This window comes from Prionailurus viverrinus, chromosome B2, assembly GCF_022837055.1.
Source record: "Prionailurus viverrinus isolate Anna chromosome B2, UM_Priviv_1.0, whole genome shotgun sequence".
NCBI lineage: Eukaryota > Metazoa > Chordata > Mammalia > Carnivora > Felidae > Prionailurus > Prionailurus viverrinus.
Genome location: NC_062565.1, coordinates 77,062,689 through 77,076,542, shown reverse-complemented (window position 1 = coordinate 77,076,542; position 13,854 = coordinate 77,062,689). Strand labels below are relative to the sequence as shown.

The window sequence follows — 13,854 nt, the reverse complement described above, 5'->3', positions numbered from 1 at the left end:
TTTTCCATTGTTGATGCAGTCAATTTAAAAGTTACTTACTTGAGGGGCGCCTAGGTGGCTCAGTCAGTTAAGCATCCGACTATTGGTGTTGGCTCAGGTCATGATCTTACGGTTGTGAGATTGAGCCCTGCATTGGGCTCTGCACTGACAGCCAGAGCCTGCTTGGGATTCTCTCTCTTCTTCTCCCTCCATCCCTCTCCTTCTTGTGGATGCTCACTCGTGTGCTCGCTTGCTCTCTCTCAAAAAAAAAAAGTTGCTTACTTGAGACTAATATAAAATTAATGACCATTTTTCTTTAATCAAGTGCCTAAGACCAAAGAGTGGATACTTCTTTACTTTTTTTGTTTTGTTAAAAAAATCTTTTTTTTTTAATGTTTGTTTATTTTTGAGAGAGAAGTTGTGGGGGAGGATCAGAGAGAGAGGGAGACAGAAGATCCCCAAGCAGGCTCTGTGCTGACAGCAGAGTCCGATGTGGGCCTTGAACTCATGGGTGGTGAGATCATGACCTGAGTCAAAGTCAGACGCCCAGCCAACTCAGCCACCCAGATGCCCCCTAAAAAAACCTTTTCTTTATTTGGCCATGAAATTTTTTATATTTTATTAAGTATTCAGTTAAATTTGGATGCCTCTTTGCCCAAAGTATGTATTTTAAGTTAAAAAAATACTCAACAGTATAAAGGAATATTTACATTTTATTTCTTGTGTTTAAACTGTTGAATACTTCAGCCCAGAAAATATTCATTATATAAGTTTTTGGTGGCATGAAAATTGAAATATGAAATATTTTATTATTATGTTATTAACTTTATTAACGTCTGCAAGGATATTTGAATGCAGCATGTAGGAATGTTAACCTTTGCCTTTGTTGGTACCATTAACCCATTATTTGAATGGACTAAATCTTTCTAAGAATTGGAAGTACTGCATTCTAGAAGAGTATTTTCTGGTGATATGGAGCTAAAGGTTGCTGTTACTGGTATTTCATTTATACAGATTTCTGCTTATAAAGTTTTGCAACTGTTTCAAGTTACAAAACAATATTAGGTAAGACTGGGTTAATTTTGGCTTTAAAAAGTCAGTTTATCTTGTAAGAAAATAGTGTTGCAAGAAGAACAGACACCAAATTTTTCAAGTTCACATTTCTACATTTAGTTTTCTTCAAAACCCTTGTGCCAACTTCTTTTAATTATCAAGATACTGTAGTACTTGTTTTATAGTTGAGACACAGAAATAATATTAGCTAATGTTTAATCTTCCTGTGTATCAGGTACTGTGCTAAATGTTTTATATAATAACGTTATAAAGTAAGGAGTAGTATTATCTTCATTTTACACTTGAGGAAACTCTTAGGTAGTTTAGGAACTTTTCTAGGGATACCTCACTGGTAAATGGAAGAGAGCCAGAATTCAAATTCTTTCATGTCTGACTGTAGAGGTTGAAGTCTTATCTGCTATGTGATATATTCTTTCTACAAATGTAGTTTTGTTATTCTGCAGATAAAATAGCTTTTGAGGATTTATAATTGTTTTTTTAAATCATTTTAATATAGTTTTGATCACCCTTCTGGTTATTAAGCTGTTTTTTCCCTTTTTTTTTTTTTCCTTTTTCATTTAAGAAACTTCTGCAGCACCCAGAACTGAGTAATAGTCAACTTCTGGCGGATTTTCTCTCCCCCAATGGCGGGGAAACACAATTTCTTGATAAGATACTACCAGATGTAAATCTTGGTAAGTCAGTTTAAAGAGTCATGTATGAGAGGATAAACTGAGAGGTGCCTGGGTGGCTCAGTCAGTTAAGTGTTTTGACTGTTGATTTCGGTTCAGGTCATGATCTCACGGTTCATGAATTTGAGCCCTGCATCAGGCTCCATGCTGGCAGTGTGAAGCCTGCTTGGGATTGTCTCTTTCTCCCTCTCTCTCTGTCCCTTCCCCATGGGTGTGCTCTGTCTCTGTCTCTCAAAATAAATAAACATACTTAAAAATTTTTAAGAAGTGGATAAACTGAAGTAATCAGCATTTTCAGATTAATGAAGGAAGAGTAGTTTATATAGTGAAACCATGTATCAAATTCTAATAGACTTATTATACACTGTTAGTAGGAATATAAATTGGAAACTAATTGGGAAAAGAGTTTGGTATAGAACTGAATGACCCAGTAGTTCCTCTCTGAGATATATACTCTAGAGAATCTTATATTCATATTAAAGAATGTTCATAGCATTATTATTTATAACCAGTCACTAAAACTGGAAATAATACAAATGTTCATCACCAATAGAGTAGACAGATAAATTGTGGTAGATGCATAAAATGAATACCTATAACGTGTAGCTATTTGCAACAACATTGTTAATCTTAAAAACGTGATGATGAATGACAAGCAAGACAAAGAATATATGCAGCATGGTTTCTTTTACATAAAGTTCAGTATAGACCACAGAGATAAAGGCAGGAAAAATTTGGATTGTTAAAGATAATAATGGAGGTAGGGGCACCTGGGTAGCTCAGTTGGTTAAGCGTCTGACTCTTGATCTGGGCTCAGGTCATGATCTCATGGTTTGTGAGTTCGAGCCCCACATCAGGCTCTGTGCTGACAGTACAGGTACTGCTTGGGGATCTCTCTCCCCATCTCTCCCAGCCCCTCCTCAGCTCTCTCTCTCAAAATAAATAAATAAACATTAAAAAAAAGAGATAATAATGGAGTAAAGCAATATTTCTAAATATATTTTATATAATATAATCTGAAGTATATATAGAAGTAAATAAATGAATTAAATGTTGCAAGTGGGCATTTGGCTTTCATCTGTATCTCTTCAAATCAGTACATTCGGTCAGAGCCAAAATACTTGGTATTTGTACGTGGAGGTTTTCTTATCAGGGGAAAATGGGACGTTTTATATTTGGTTATATATGATGTTTAGAAGACAGAATTGGGTAGACTTGATTGCCAACTAGAATTGACTAAAGAAGAAGAAATGATCAGAGATGTGACCCAGATTTTCTATTTAAACATTTGGATGGATGCTGTTACTTGCTGAGATAAGGAATAAATTAAGGGTAGTTCTGAACTTGTTGAGTTTATAGAATCCAGTGAGAGGTTTTGTAAGGTAGGAGAGGCCAGGAGACAGGCAAGCAGTAGAGATTTGAGTGTTATATGAAGTCAGATTGAGCACATAATTTGACTCAGGAAGAGCATGTAGAAGAGACAGAGAAGCAAAGAGGATAAAGCTCGTCATTTAAGGAACTTGGAGAAGTCTAAGAGAGGAGTAGTTAATGGGGGTAGAAAGGAGAAATAGTCTGGTGGGAGAGGGTTAGATGGTTTTCATGTCATAAAATAATCTACATTTTATTTTATTTATTTTTATTCTTAAATATTTATTTTTGAGAGGGAGAGCACAAGCAGGGGAGGGGCAGAGAGAGGAGGACAGAGGATCCCAAGCGGGTTCTGCGCTAACAGCAGCGAGCCCGATGTGGGGCTTGAACTCAAAAACCATGAGATCATGACCTGAGCCAAAGTCAGACACTCACCCAACTGAGCCACCTAGGTGCTCCCAACAATCTCCATTTTAATTTCTTATTAATATGTGTTCTGCTATTGCCGTAAGCCTACTTTTTTCTAAATTGAACTGAAAGAAATTTAAGTCGCATTTATCAATTTTGACTAATTTTTAAAGGCATTTCTAATGTTTGAGAAAATCTCAAGGTGTTTGATATTTTAAAATAAGGGAACCTGGAGATAAGATCAAGAAGAGATTTTGGCAAACAGGATTAGAATATGTATTCTTAACCTAAAATTCAGATTATAAACTATTTAACCAATTTAAATGTTGTAGCAATTCTTAAAATTTTTTTGACTTTTGTATACTTTTAGATATCTTTATATATTCATCATTGTTTAAAATCTTTTGAAAACATTTCTTATGGAAAATTTCAAGTATACACAAAAGTAGAGAATTTTGTATAATAAACTTCTCACGCTATTGCAACAGTTATCAACACTTGCCTTGTTCAGTCCTTCCCGCACCGCCCCCCCCCTCCCCAACACTACTGGATTATTTTAAAGTAAATCCCCACAGGTTCCTGAGCCCCACATCCGGCTCCCTGCTGTCATCACAGAGCCCACTTTGGATCCTCTGTCCCCTTGTCTCTCTGCCCCTCCCCCTCTTGCTCACGCACGTGTGTGTGTGTGTGTGTGTGTGTGTGCTCTCTCTCTCAAAATAAACATTAAAAATAAAGAATACCATATTTATTGTAAATTTCTGTTGAGTGTGAAATAGTAAGTTATATTTTTTATTGTTTTACTTTTTTTACTTGGCTTTTGAGTATTTAAAATTACCTAGTGAAAAAAAAATTACCTAGTGAAGTATTCATGTGAGCAATTTTGCAGTATATTATGCTTTCATAAAATTAATATTTTACTTTTAATTGCAGGTAAAATTATAAAGTCTGTTCCTGGAAAACTAATGAAAGAGGTGAATAACTGATTTACGTATATTCTGTAACATGATAGTTATAACTGTATTTAAATATCAGTGAATTTTAATGCATTATATGATTATTAAAAATCATAATCTTGATTTTTTATTTTCATACCATGATTTCTATGTCACAACAGAAAGGCCAGCATTTGGAACCTTTCATCATGAATTTCATTAATTCTTGTGAATCTCCAAAGCCTAAACCAAGTAAACCGGAACTGACCATTCTCAGCCCTACTTCAGAAAACAACAAGAAGGTACTGCATATTTATTGTTTGACAGAGTCATGAGGTTTGAAGTTACCCTACTTGGAACAGCTTTTCCATTGTAGGGAGAATCATGTGTTAATGAAATGAATGGGACTTATTTCCTTTATATGGAAATCAGTTGTACAGTGTAAGGAGGGTATTTTATGTAGTTGCTTGCATCTTTGCTTTTAACAGGTAAATTTTTCTTTATATAATTGCATTTGCAAATTTCTAACATTTACATATTTGGGGGATTTTTTATTTTAAGTTTATTCTTTATTTTGAGAAAGGGAGAAAGAGAGTGAGGAAGGGACAGAGAGGGAGGGAGAGAGAGGATCCCAAGCAGGCTCCACACTATCAGTGCAAAGCGTGATATGGGGCTTAAACGTATGAAGCATGAGATCATGACCTGAGCTGAAGTCCAATGCTTACCCAACAGAGCCACCCAGGCGCCCCTTGGGGGATTTTTTAAGGTGGTTTTCTTAGGTTGTAAATCACCAACTTCTAATACTCATGAAGTAAATTGATACAATGTAGTCATGTTGATTTGATGCTTATTTTATCTAATCTTAATGGCTTATATAATATTTAATCCATTAAGCAAGTATTTTAACCTGTGCCAACACTGGAATATAAAGATATATTTCCTGTCCACAGGAAGCTCAGTTTAGTGCCAGAATAGTGCTCAGCATGAGGAGCTATGTGAGCTCAAAGGACAGCCTTCCCCCTTTACCCCCAAAACTCACTTTTTTGTTATTACTATAAAAGGTGTCTTTAATATTTTTTTCACTTTATCACTTTCATTTGATAAATACAGTTAATTTTTATGTGTTGATTTTTTTAAATTCAGTAACTTTGCTAGACTTGTACTAATTTTAGTAATATATCTATTAATTCTTTAATACACATTATCTGCAAATGGTGGTTTTGTTTCATTCATGGCTAGGACCTGTTGTACAAAGAGAATCATTTCAGTATTTCACCATTAAATAGTGTATAGTGTAGCTTTTTTCATAGATATTCTTTATAAGGTTAAAGAAGTTTGCACCATCTTTATGGGTGGAGTTGGTCTATACTGGAATGAATTATGCTTGCAAACCAAGGTTTTTACTGTAATTTTTCTTTCTCATTCTATCCTTGCCAATTTTTTAAAAAAATTTATTTATCTTGAGAGAAAGAGCACAAGCAGGGGAGCAGCAGACAGAGAGGGAGGGAGACAGGATCTCAAGCAGGTTCCATGTTCAGTACAGAGCCGGATGCAGGACTTGAACTCACAAACCATGAGATTATGACCTGGGCCGAAATCAAGAGTCGGACACTTAACTGACTGAGCCACCCAGGTGCCCCAATCCTTGTCAGGTTTTGGTATTAAAGTTATATTAACCTTTTTCTGTTTGCTGGTAAAATTATAATTGGAATTATTAGTTCTTTAAATAATTTATATGATTGGTTGTTAAAGTCCTCTAAGCCTCAAGTTTTGTTTATAGGAAGGTTTTCTTTAAAAACCAATTTCGGGACGCTTAGGTGGCTGAGTCGAGTGTCCAACTTTGGCTCAGGTCATGATCTCGTGGTTCGTGAGTTCGAGTCCTGAATTGAGCTCTCTACTGTCAGCTCGGAGTCAGAGCAGAACCTACTTCAGATTCTCTGTCCCCTCTCGCCCTGCACCTTCCCTGCTCATTCTCTCTCAAAAATAAATAAACATTAAAACAATTTCTTTAGTGATTATAGTATTCTTCAGATTTGTTTTGTGAGTCCGTTTTGATAGGTTATATTTTTCTTTAAAAAAAATTTTTTTTTAGGGGTGCCTGGGTGGCGCAGTCGGTTAAGCGTCCGACTTCAGCCAGGTCACGATCTCGTGGTCCGTGAGTTCCAGCCCCGCATCAGGCTCTGGGCTGATGGCTCAGAGCCTGGAGCCTGTTTCCGATTCTGTGTCTCCCCCTCTCTCTGCCCCTTCCCCGTTCATGCTCTGTCTCTCTCTGTCCCAAAAAATAAACGTTGAAAAAAAAAATTAAAAAAAAAATTATTTTTAAAAGGTTTATTTATTTTTGAGATAGAGACAGAGCATGAACAGGGGAGGGGCAGAGAGAGAGGGAGACACAGAATCTGAAACCGGCTCCAGCCTCTGAGCTGTCAGCACAGAGCCTGACGCCGGGCTCGAACTCATGGACTGTGAAATCATGACCTGAGCTGAAGCCGGCCGCTTAACTGACTGAGCCACCCAGGCGCCCCGATAGGTTATATTTTTCAACGCATTTTTTATTCAATCTAAATTTGAAAATTTTTTGTCCTGAAGTTGTCAATAATGTCCTTTTAATTTTTTCTAACATCTGTAGTTATATCCCCTTTTATTTTTTATATTATTTGTGTCATTTTCTTTTTTACTTTTTTGATCAATCTTGCCAAAGATTTTGTCCTTTTAATCTCTTGGCTTTGTTGATCTTTTCTAGCATACTTTTAGTTCCTTTATTTCTGCTGTTTCATTATTATTATTATCAAGAATAGACTTTTTTTGCATAGTTGGGAGTAAGTAGGGCTGAGATTTCATTGCATTTCATCATTTTTACTATAAGAAGTTTTTTGCATCTTTTTTTTTTCACATTTTCAGACTATGACTGTTACTGTCAAACTTTGGTTAGAGCTCAATGTTAACCTCTAAACAACCTTTAATTAGTGAATTATAATCTTTAAGTCATGTTAGTTTTAAAATTAGCTGTCATTAATATATTTATACATCTTTATATGTTTATTTGCTCATTTTGGTATAAAAAAGCAAAGGGGTTCTTCCGATGGGTAATTATCTGTTTTGTCTTAAATGAATGGAGACTTTTGTGTACTACTTTGGGGAGAATGTATTTTTTAATTCAATTTTGGATATAAATGTGGAATTTTGGAGACAGAGCTTAACCTATCTAATGCTCTGTTTTGATTAAAAAAGGTTTAAATGCCTGTGTTCTGTTGTCACTTTAGCCTTAGTGTTTGTTTATTAGCAGGTGTAATAAACTATGCATCTCTTTACTATTTCAATTTTTACTTCAGCTTTTCAGTGATCTATTTAAGAATAATGCAAACCGTGCTGAGAATACAGAAAGAAAGCAAAATCAGAATTATTTTATGGAGATGATGAGTGTAGAAGGAGTCTATGATTACCTGATGTATGTAGGTAAGGTCTGTCTGGTTATATTAAAACGTATTTTTCATTCATGTGTCCTGTATCTTCTGTGATACAAATTAATGCTCTTCACTATTGCCCCATTGTAACTTCTTTTTAAATTAAAGATATTTCTTTTATTAGAATTTGATACAAATGGTCCTGAACATATTAAAGTTACTAGTGTTTACAAATAAAATATTACCATTTTTGTGTTTTCACATTGGGGAATGTTTGAAATACCTGTTTATCTTAACAAAATATTCTATATGATCCCTCTCAGGACGGGTGGTTTTCCAAGTTCCTGACTGGCTTCATCATCTCTTAATGGGAACTCGAATCCTGTTTAAAAATACCTTGGAAATGTATACTGACTACTATCTTCATTGTAAACTAGAACAACTATTTCAGGAGCACCGTTTGGTCTCACTTATAACACTTCTCAGAGGTATTTTCTCATGTGTTTGTTTCAGGTCTTGTGTACTGTTGTGTCTTGTTTTTCATTGGTTTATTGGTATTTCTGCTATGAAGAAGTACTTCGTGTATAATAGGTGAAAATATTTCTTTTTGTTTCATTTTAGATGCTGTATTCTGTGAAAACACTGAACCTCGTTCTCTCCAAGATAAGCAAAAACGAGCAAAACAGACTTTTGAAGAAATGATGAATTACATTCCAGGTGTAATATCTAAGTAGTAAATACAGATTAGCACCCCTTTGAGATCACGATGTATAGTAATTATTGAGGCCAATTTTTATTTTGAGTTTTCATTTTAGTAATAGTTACTAAGGACAAAGTAAAATTAACTCATTAGTTAAATAAAATTTGGTTTTTATGATATAAGCACAATGAAATTTAAGACAGGCTTTTTCTACTTATGCAACAGCCAGATTTTTTTAGCAACAACTTATAATCAGACTGATCAAAGTGATCTGTTTGTGGGACAGTTGGAATCCTGCTGCCCACTCTACAATGAGAAGAGCTTCACTCGTGTTTATGAGTAAAAGGTCAGAATTCATTCGTTCATTTCAAATTTATTGAGCTCTTTCCACATGTCAGGCACTATGCAGAGTGCTAGGGATATAAAAAGTGTACTTGAGTAGTTCAGTCTAGTGGACAGACAGACATACAGATAAAACATACATATGATAAGAGAGAAGGCATGTTCAAGTCACAGAGTGTGTCTCAGAGGAGGAGAATGATCATTTCTCCTGTAAAGGAGGTAAGCTTGGACCACAAGGTAAATAAATAGTAGTAACCTGTTACAGAGATGGGAAATACAAGGAAAAGATGCAAGGAGTCAAAGCAGAGGATACTTAGTTTAGAATATTTTGAGTGTGAAGTTCCTATACAGTATTCAGGAAGACATGTCTAGTAAGTAGTGAGATACCCAGGTTTTGAAATTGGATTAATGAACAGTACAGGATAGAGACATAGAGGTTATGTGTGGTGGATAATAATGCCCAGAGAGAAAATACAGAGTAAGAACCAAAGAAGCCTTTGTACTGTACCTTTGGACTGTACCTTAGAGAATTCTCATCAATGAAAAATTAGTCTCAGAATAGTCCTGTTGCTCTGTGTGAAGACAGTTAAGTTAAATCCCTGGTCTGAATATAAAAGTGAATAAAAGCTATTCTGGGGTAAGTCTTCTGTAGGTAAATGATGAAATAATTTCTTACCTGTTTTGTAATAGTGACCCTTAGCATTCATGGCTTTAACAGTCTTAGTTTGATATTCAGGGACAACATGGAAAGCCACTGAATGTAATAATTTGTTATTTTGCTGAGGCATGAATTTGAATCACCTCTACTTCAAGACTCCTTTTGGGAAGGAATAATTTAGTAAACTTAGCATGTCTTTCTGTTGTCCTCTACCCCTCAATCTTACTTAGGATTTCTGAAGGATCTGAAAGGATCACTTATTTTTGTCCATTATGGTTCACACATATTAATTGGGAAGTTCTGTATAGTATTGGTGAATTAGCAGATTCATAAAGATACACATTGGGCCACATAATCTTGAAAAGATCAAGGATCTACTATGCTTGTTATAAATTGAATTTGGCCTTTGCCACTTAGGGTTAGATTTATCTCCTAGAAGCAAACATAAGGTGAGAACTTTTTCAAGAACATCATTAAGAGTTTTATTATGTTTGGGGGGGAAAGGACACATATTTGGGCATTTGGTTTACTTGATAATTTTACTTTTTGCCTTGGGGAAAAGGTTTAGTTGAGGTTTTTAGTAAGGACTGACTCTTTGGTAATAGAAGTAATACATGACATCTGTGCAGTCAAACATGAATCAGAACTTTTTATTTTATTTATTTATTTATTTATTTATTTTTTAATTTTTTTTTCAACGTTTATTTATTTTTGGGACAGAGAGAGACAGAGCATGAACGGGGGAGGGGCAGAGAGAGAGGGAGACACAGAATCGGAAACAGGCTCCAGGCTCTGAGCCATCAGCCCAGAGCCCGACGCGGGGCTCGAACTCACGGACCGCGAGATCGTGACCTGGCTGAAGTCGGACGCTTAACCGACTGCGCCACCCTGGTGCCCCGAATCAGAACTTTTTAGATCCTAAATTAATATTTAAACATTTCCCAAAAAGATTGTTCTGTAAGATGGTTAATAATAATTATGCAAAAAGTACAAAATAAAGTGGTCATATTCATTGAGGAAAATCTATATTAAACAGTTAATTTTTTTTTCCTGATACTAAGATATTCAAACATTATGAAAAAATATATAGCAAAAAGTAGAAGCCATCTCCCCAATGTGCATAAGTAGCCATGTACTCAGCTTGGTGTTAATCATCACAAATATTTTTCTGTGCATTTCTATACATGTGTATACAAATGCATATGCATAATTTTGGGATTTTATTTGTTTTATCTGAATGGAATAACACAGTGTGTATTACTTTACAACTGTCTTTTATCACTTAATAGTGTAAATAGTATAACAGTATAAATAGTATAAATTTTTTTACTGCAACACTCCTCAGCACTTGCAGTATACTTGGTGCATTGTGAATCTCCAGAAGGAGGATATATGGTTCTGAGTTTCTTGACCATAGAAGTGTTTTTTCCAGGAGGCTCTTGCAAGAACACTGGTTTAGGAAATGCTGATTTACAGTTTTTGTGTAATATCTGGGAAACAGAGTGAAGATTTTGCTATATGGTCCACTAAATGATGAGTCACTTTGTAATATGAAATGTTTCACATTTGGCTTTCTTGTTTAGATCTGATAGTCAAGTGTATTGGTGAAGAAGCCAAGTATGAAAGCATCAGACTTCTATTTGATGGCTTACAACAGCCAGTTCTCAATAAACAGGTAAAAATCATTAAAGGAGGTTGACTAGTGTTGGCTAGGTTTTGTGAACGACACACAGTAGGATTCTGGTATGTTATTGTGAAGTGACACTCTCAAGGTGGTGCACTTCAAACATTCGGACAGAAAAAAAATGTTTCATCTTTGTTACTCTTTTTTGCTGACTACTTTTTAATTTTTTTATTTAAGTTTTCTATTTTAATTCCAGTATAATTAACGTATAGTGTCATATTAGTTTCAAGTATATAATGTGATTTAACCAGTCTATATATTACTCAGTCCTCATCAGGATAAGTGTACTCTTTCTTAGTCCCCTTCCCCTGTAGCACCCATTTCCCCTTGCCTTGTGGTAACCATCAGTTTGTTCTCTAGTTTACTTTTTTTTCTTTAGAACATAAGTAGTTTTGACTTAAAATAAACATAGATTCATTGTAGAAAATTTGGAATTTATACAAAATTCATGAAATAAAATTTTAAAAATTAAGAATTCCATCATTCAGATTACATTAGAATAACCACAGTTAACACTACATATATAGTGCAGTATGTACATATTTTGTTGAGATCCTAATAAGTTAAAATTTTGTATCCTGCTTCCTTCTTCAAAATTTTGTTATGTATAAAATAGTTAAGATAAAATGAATTATGCAGCATAATAATAAAATGTCCACATGTATATTTAAGTTCTGCTCCCTGCTTTCTCATTTAGACATAACCACAGTCCTGAATTTTGTGTTTATCATTTTTATGGTTTTTTGTCTAATGCCTTAAAAAAATTTTTTTTGGTGCTTTAGCTGACTTATGTTTTATTGGACATTGTGATACAAGAACTATTTCCAGAGCTCAATAAGGTAACTGAAAAGCAGCAGTTTTATTCTTTGTTTTTGATGGTATGCTGACATTTATTTTAATAAGGGGCACAAAAATTAAGGAAACCCTTGTTACTATGATCCTTTTAAAAATGAACAACCTTAACAAATGACTCTTTATATTTTCTTTTTTCAACATGCTTAAACATAGAGTCAGTTTTGGGTGGACAGGAAAGGAATAGCCTGTGTTTTGACTTCCCTGCTTCCTAAATACAAGCAGATAGGAATGTTATATACCCTGTAGTCTTTCCAGAAAAAGGTATGAATTTAAATGCTAGCACTAGAATGGGCCAAACTCTTCAGGCTGTTATCTGTCTGTGACACTGAATGCTGTGTAAGTCAGTCTTGAGTGTTTTTGAGGTGGTTGAACTTATATGAACCCAAGAGTACAGAATGAATTGGAATTAGAGCATGGCAAAATGTCTCTCTCTTTCTCTATGTCTTAGGTTAGAATTTTAATACACTGAAATTGTTATTAGGCACTTCACAAATGAACGCTGTTTTATTGTCTTCTATTAAATAGATTTATTTTTACTTTAGGTACAAAAAGAAGTTACCTCTGTGACGTCCTGGATGTAAACATTTGGATTTGAGATACAATGACCAGATAGATAACAAATTTCTGCTTTGCTAATTAATGTAGTATATATGTACTTTTTTCTTTTACTTTTGTATATTCTTGTATATATCATGTAATCCAGTGTCTGAATTTTTGATTTTTTTTTTGTTTTAATAAAGACTAACACAAACTTAATAATGATTAAAAGTGATTGGGTTTCATAGTCTTTCATTTTACACCTGTTACCAAAATTTTATTAGAATATATGTCATTTGCTGTTGCCATTTTTTAAAATGTTTTATTTATTTATTTTGAGAGAGAGAGAGCATGTGAGTGCCAGCGGGACAGAGAGAGAGAGAGAGAGAGAGAGAGAGAGAGAGGGAGAGAGGGAGAGAGGGAGAGAGAATCCCAAGCTGACAATGTGGAGACTGACCTTAAGAACTGTGAGATCACAATCAGAGCCAAAATCAAGAGTTGGATGCTTAACTGACTGAGCCACCCAGGTACCCCTACTATTGCCATTTTTTAAAGAGGTAGGGCAAACAGATAGGACCAATAATCTTTGTATTGTATCACTTTGAAAATAATTATGTTTAGTGTGGAGAAATTGTAGCAAGATCTGATTTGCTTTCTTATTTAGAGTTAATACATTTTAGTAGATGTATCTTTTCTTTTTTTTTGCCCCTATTTTCTACACAGGTAACTATGTGTTTATAAAGAAGACATCCTTTATGAGTTTTTCTTAAGAAACAAAGCACTTTTCCTTACTCTTGCTGGATTGACAGGTTATTGCCCTTTTTAAGCGTGAAAACTGACTACAAACACATATTTCTGATTGTGTGGTTGCAGCTATATTTTACTGAATGAATGTAGCTATATTCCAAAATCTTATATAACGATTTAGTCAAGTAGATTTTTGGATTATATTGTCTATTATCTCTCCGAAAGGAAAATACAGAATTAATTGTATTTCTTGAGGGAAGTTAATTTTTTTTTAATTTTTAAAATGTTTATTTAATTTTGAGAGAGAGTGAGTGATGAGTGGGGGACAGGCAGAGAGATGGAGATAGAGAATCTGAAGCAGGCTTCAGGCTCTGAGCTGTCAGCACAGAGCCCGATGTGGGGCTTGAATTCACGAAATGTGAGATCATGACCTGAGCCGAAGTCCGCGCTGAACCAACCAAGCCACCCAGGCGCCCTAATTAATTTTTTTTTTTAATG

General features: G+C 34.8%; 1 protein-coding gene across 7 annotated transcripts in view; it reads left to right on the top strand.

Annotated features, from left to right (window-relative positions):
• SNX14 (sorting nexin 14) overlaps window positions 1-12,844 on the top strand; it is a 77,956-nt gene extending 65,112 nt beyond the window's left edge. For 5 of the 7 annotated variants that reach the window (XM_047858276.1, XM_047858273.1, XM_047858275.1 and 2 more), the window contains 9 exons: window positions 1,616-1,727; window positions 4,431-4,471; window positions 4,615-4,734; window positions 7,762-7,885; window positions 8,157-8,321; window positions 8,455-8,550; window positions 11,117-11,208; window positions 12,000-12,056; window positions 12,615-12,844. In XM_047858276.1, coding sequence (XP_047714232.1) covers window positions 1,616-1,727; window positions 4,431-4,471; window positions 4,615-4,734; window positions 7,762-7,885; window positions 8,157-8,321; window positions 8,455-8,550; window positions 11,117-11,208; window positions 12,000-12,056; window positions 12,615-12,653 — 846 coding nt within the window. In that variant the 3' untranslated portion in view covers window positions 12,654-12,844. Of the gene's footprint in view, window positions 1-1,615; window positions 1,728-4,430; window positions 4,472-4,614; window positions 4,735-7,761; window positions 7,928-8,156; window positions 8,322-8,454; window positions 8,551-10,118; window positions 10,130-11,116; window positions 11,209-11,999; window positions 12,057-12,614 lie in introns of those variants that run through there. The other 2 variants (XM_047858274.1, XM_047858277.1) reach the window with 2 other exon arrangements.
• The last annotated feature ends 1,010 nt before the right edge of the window (window positions 12,845-13,854 follow it).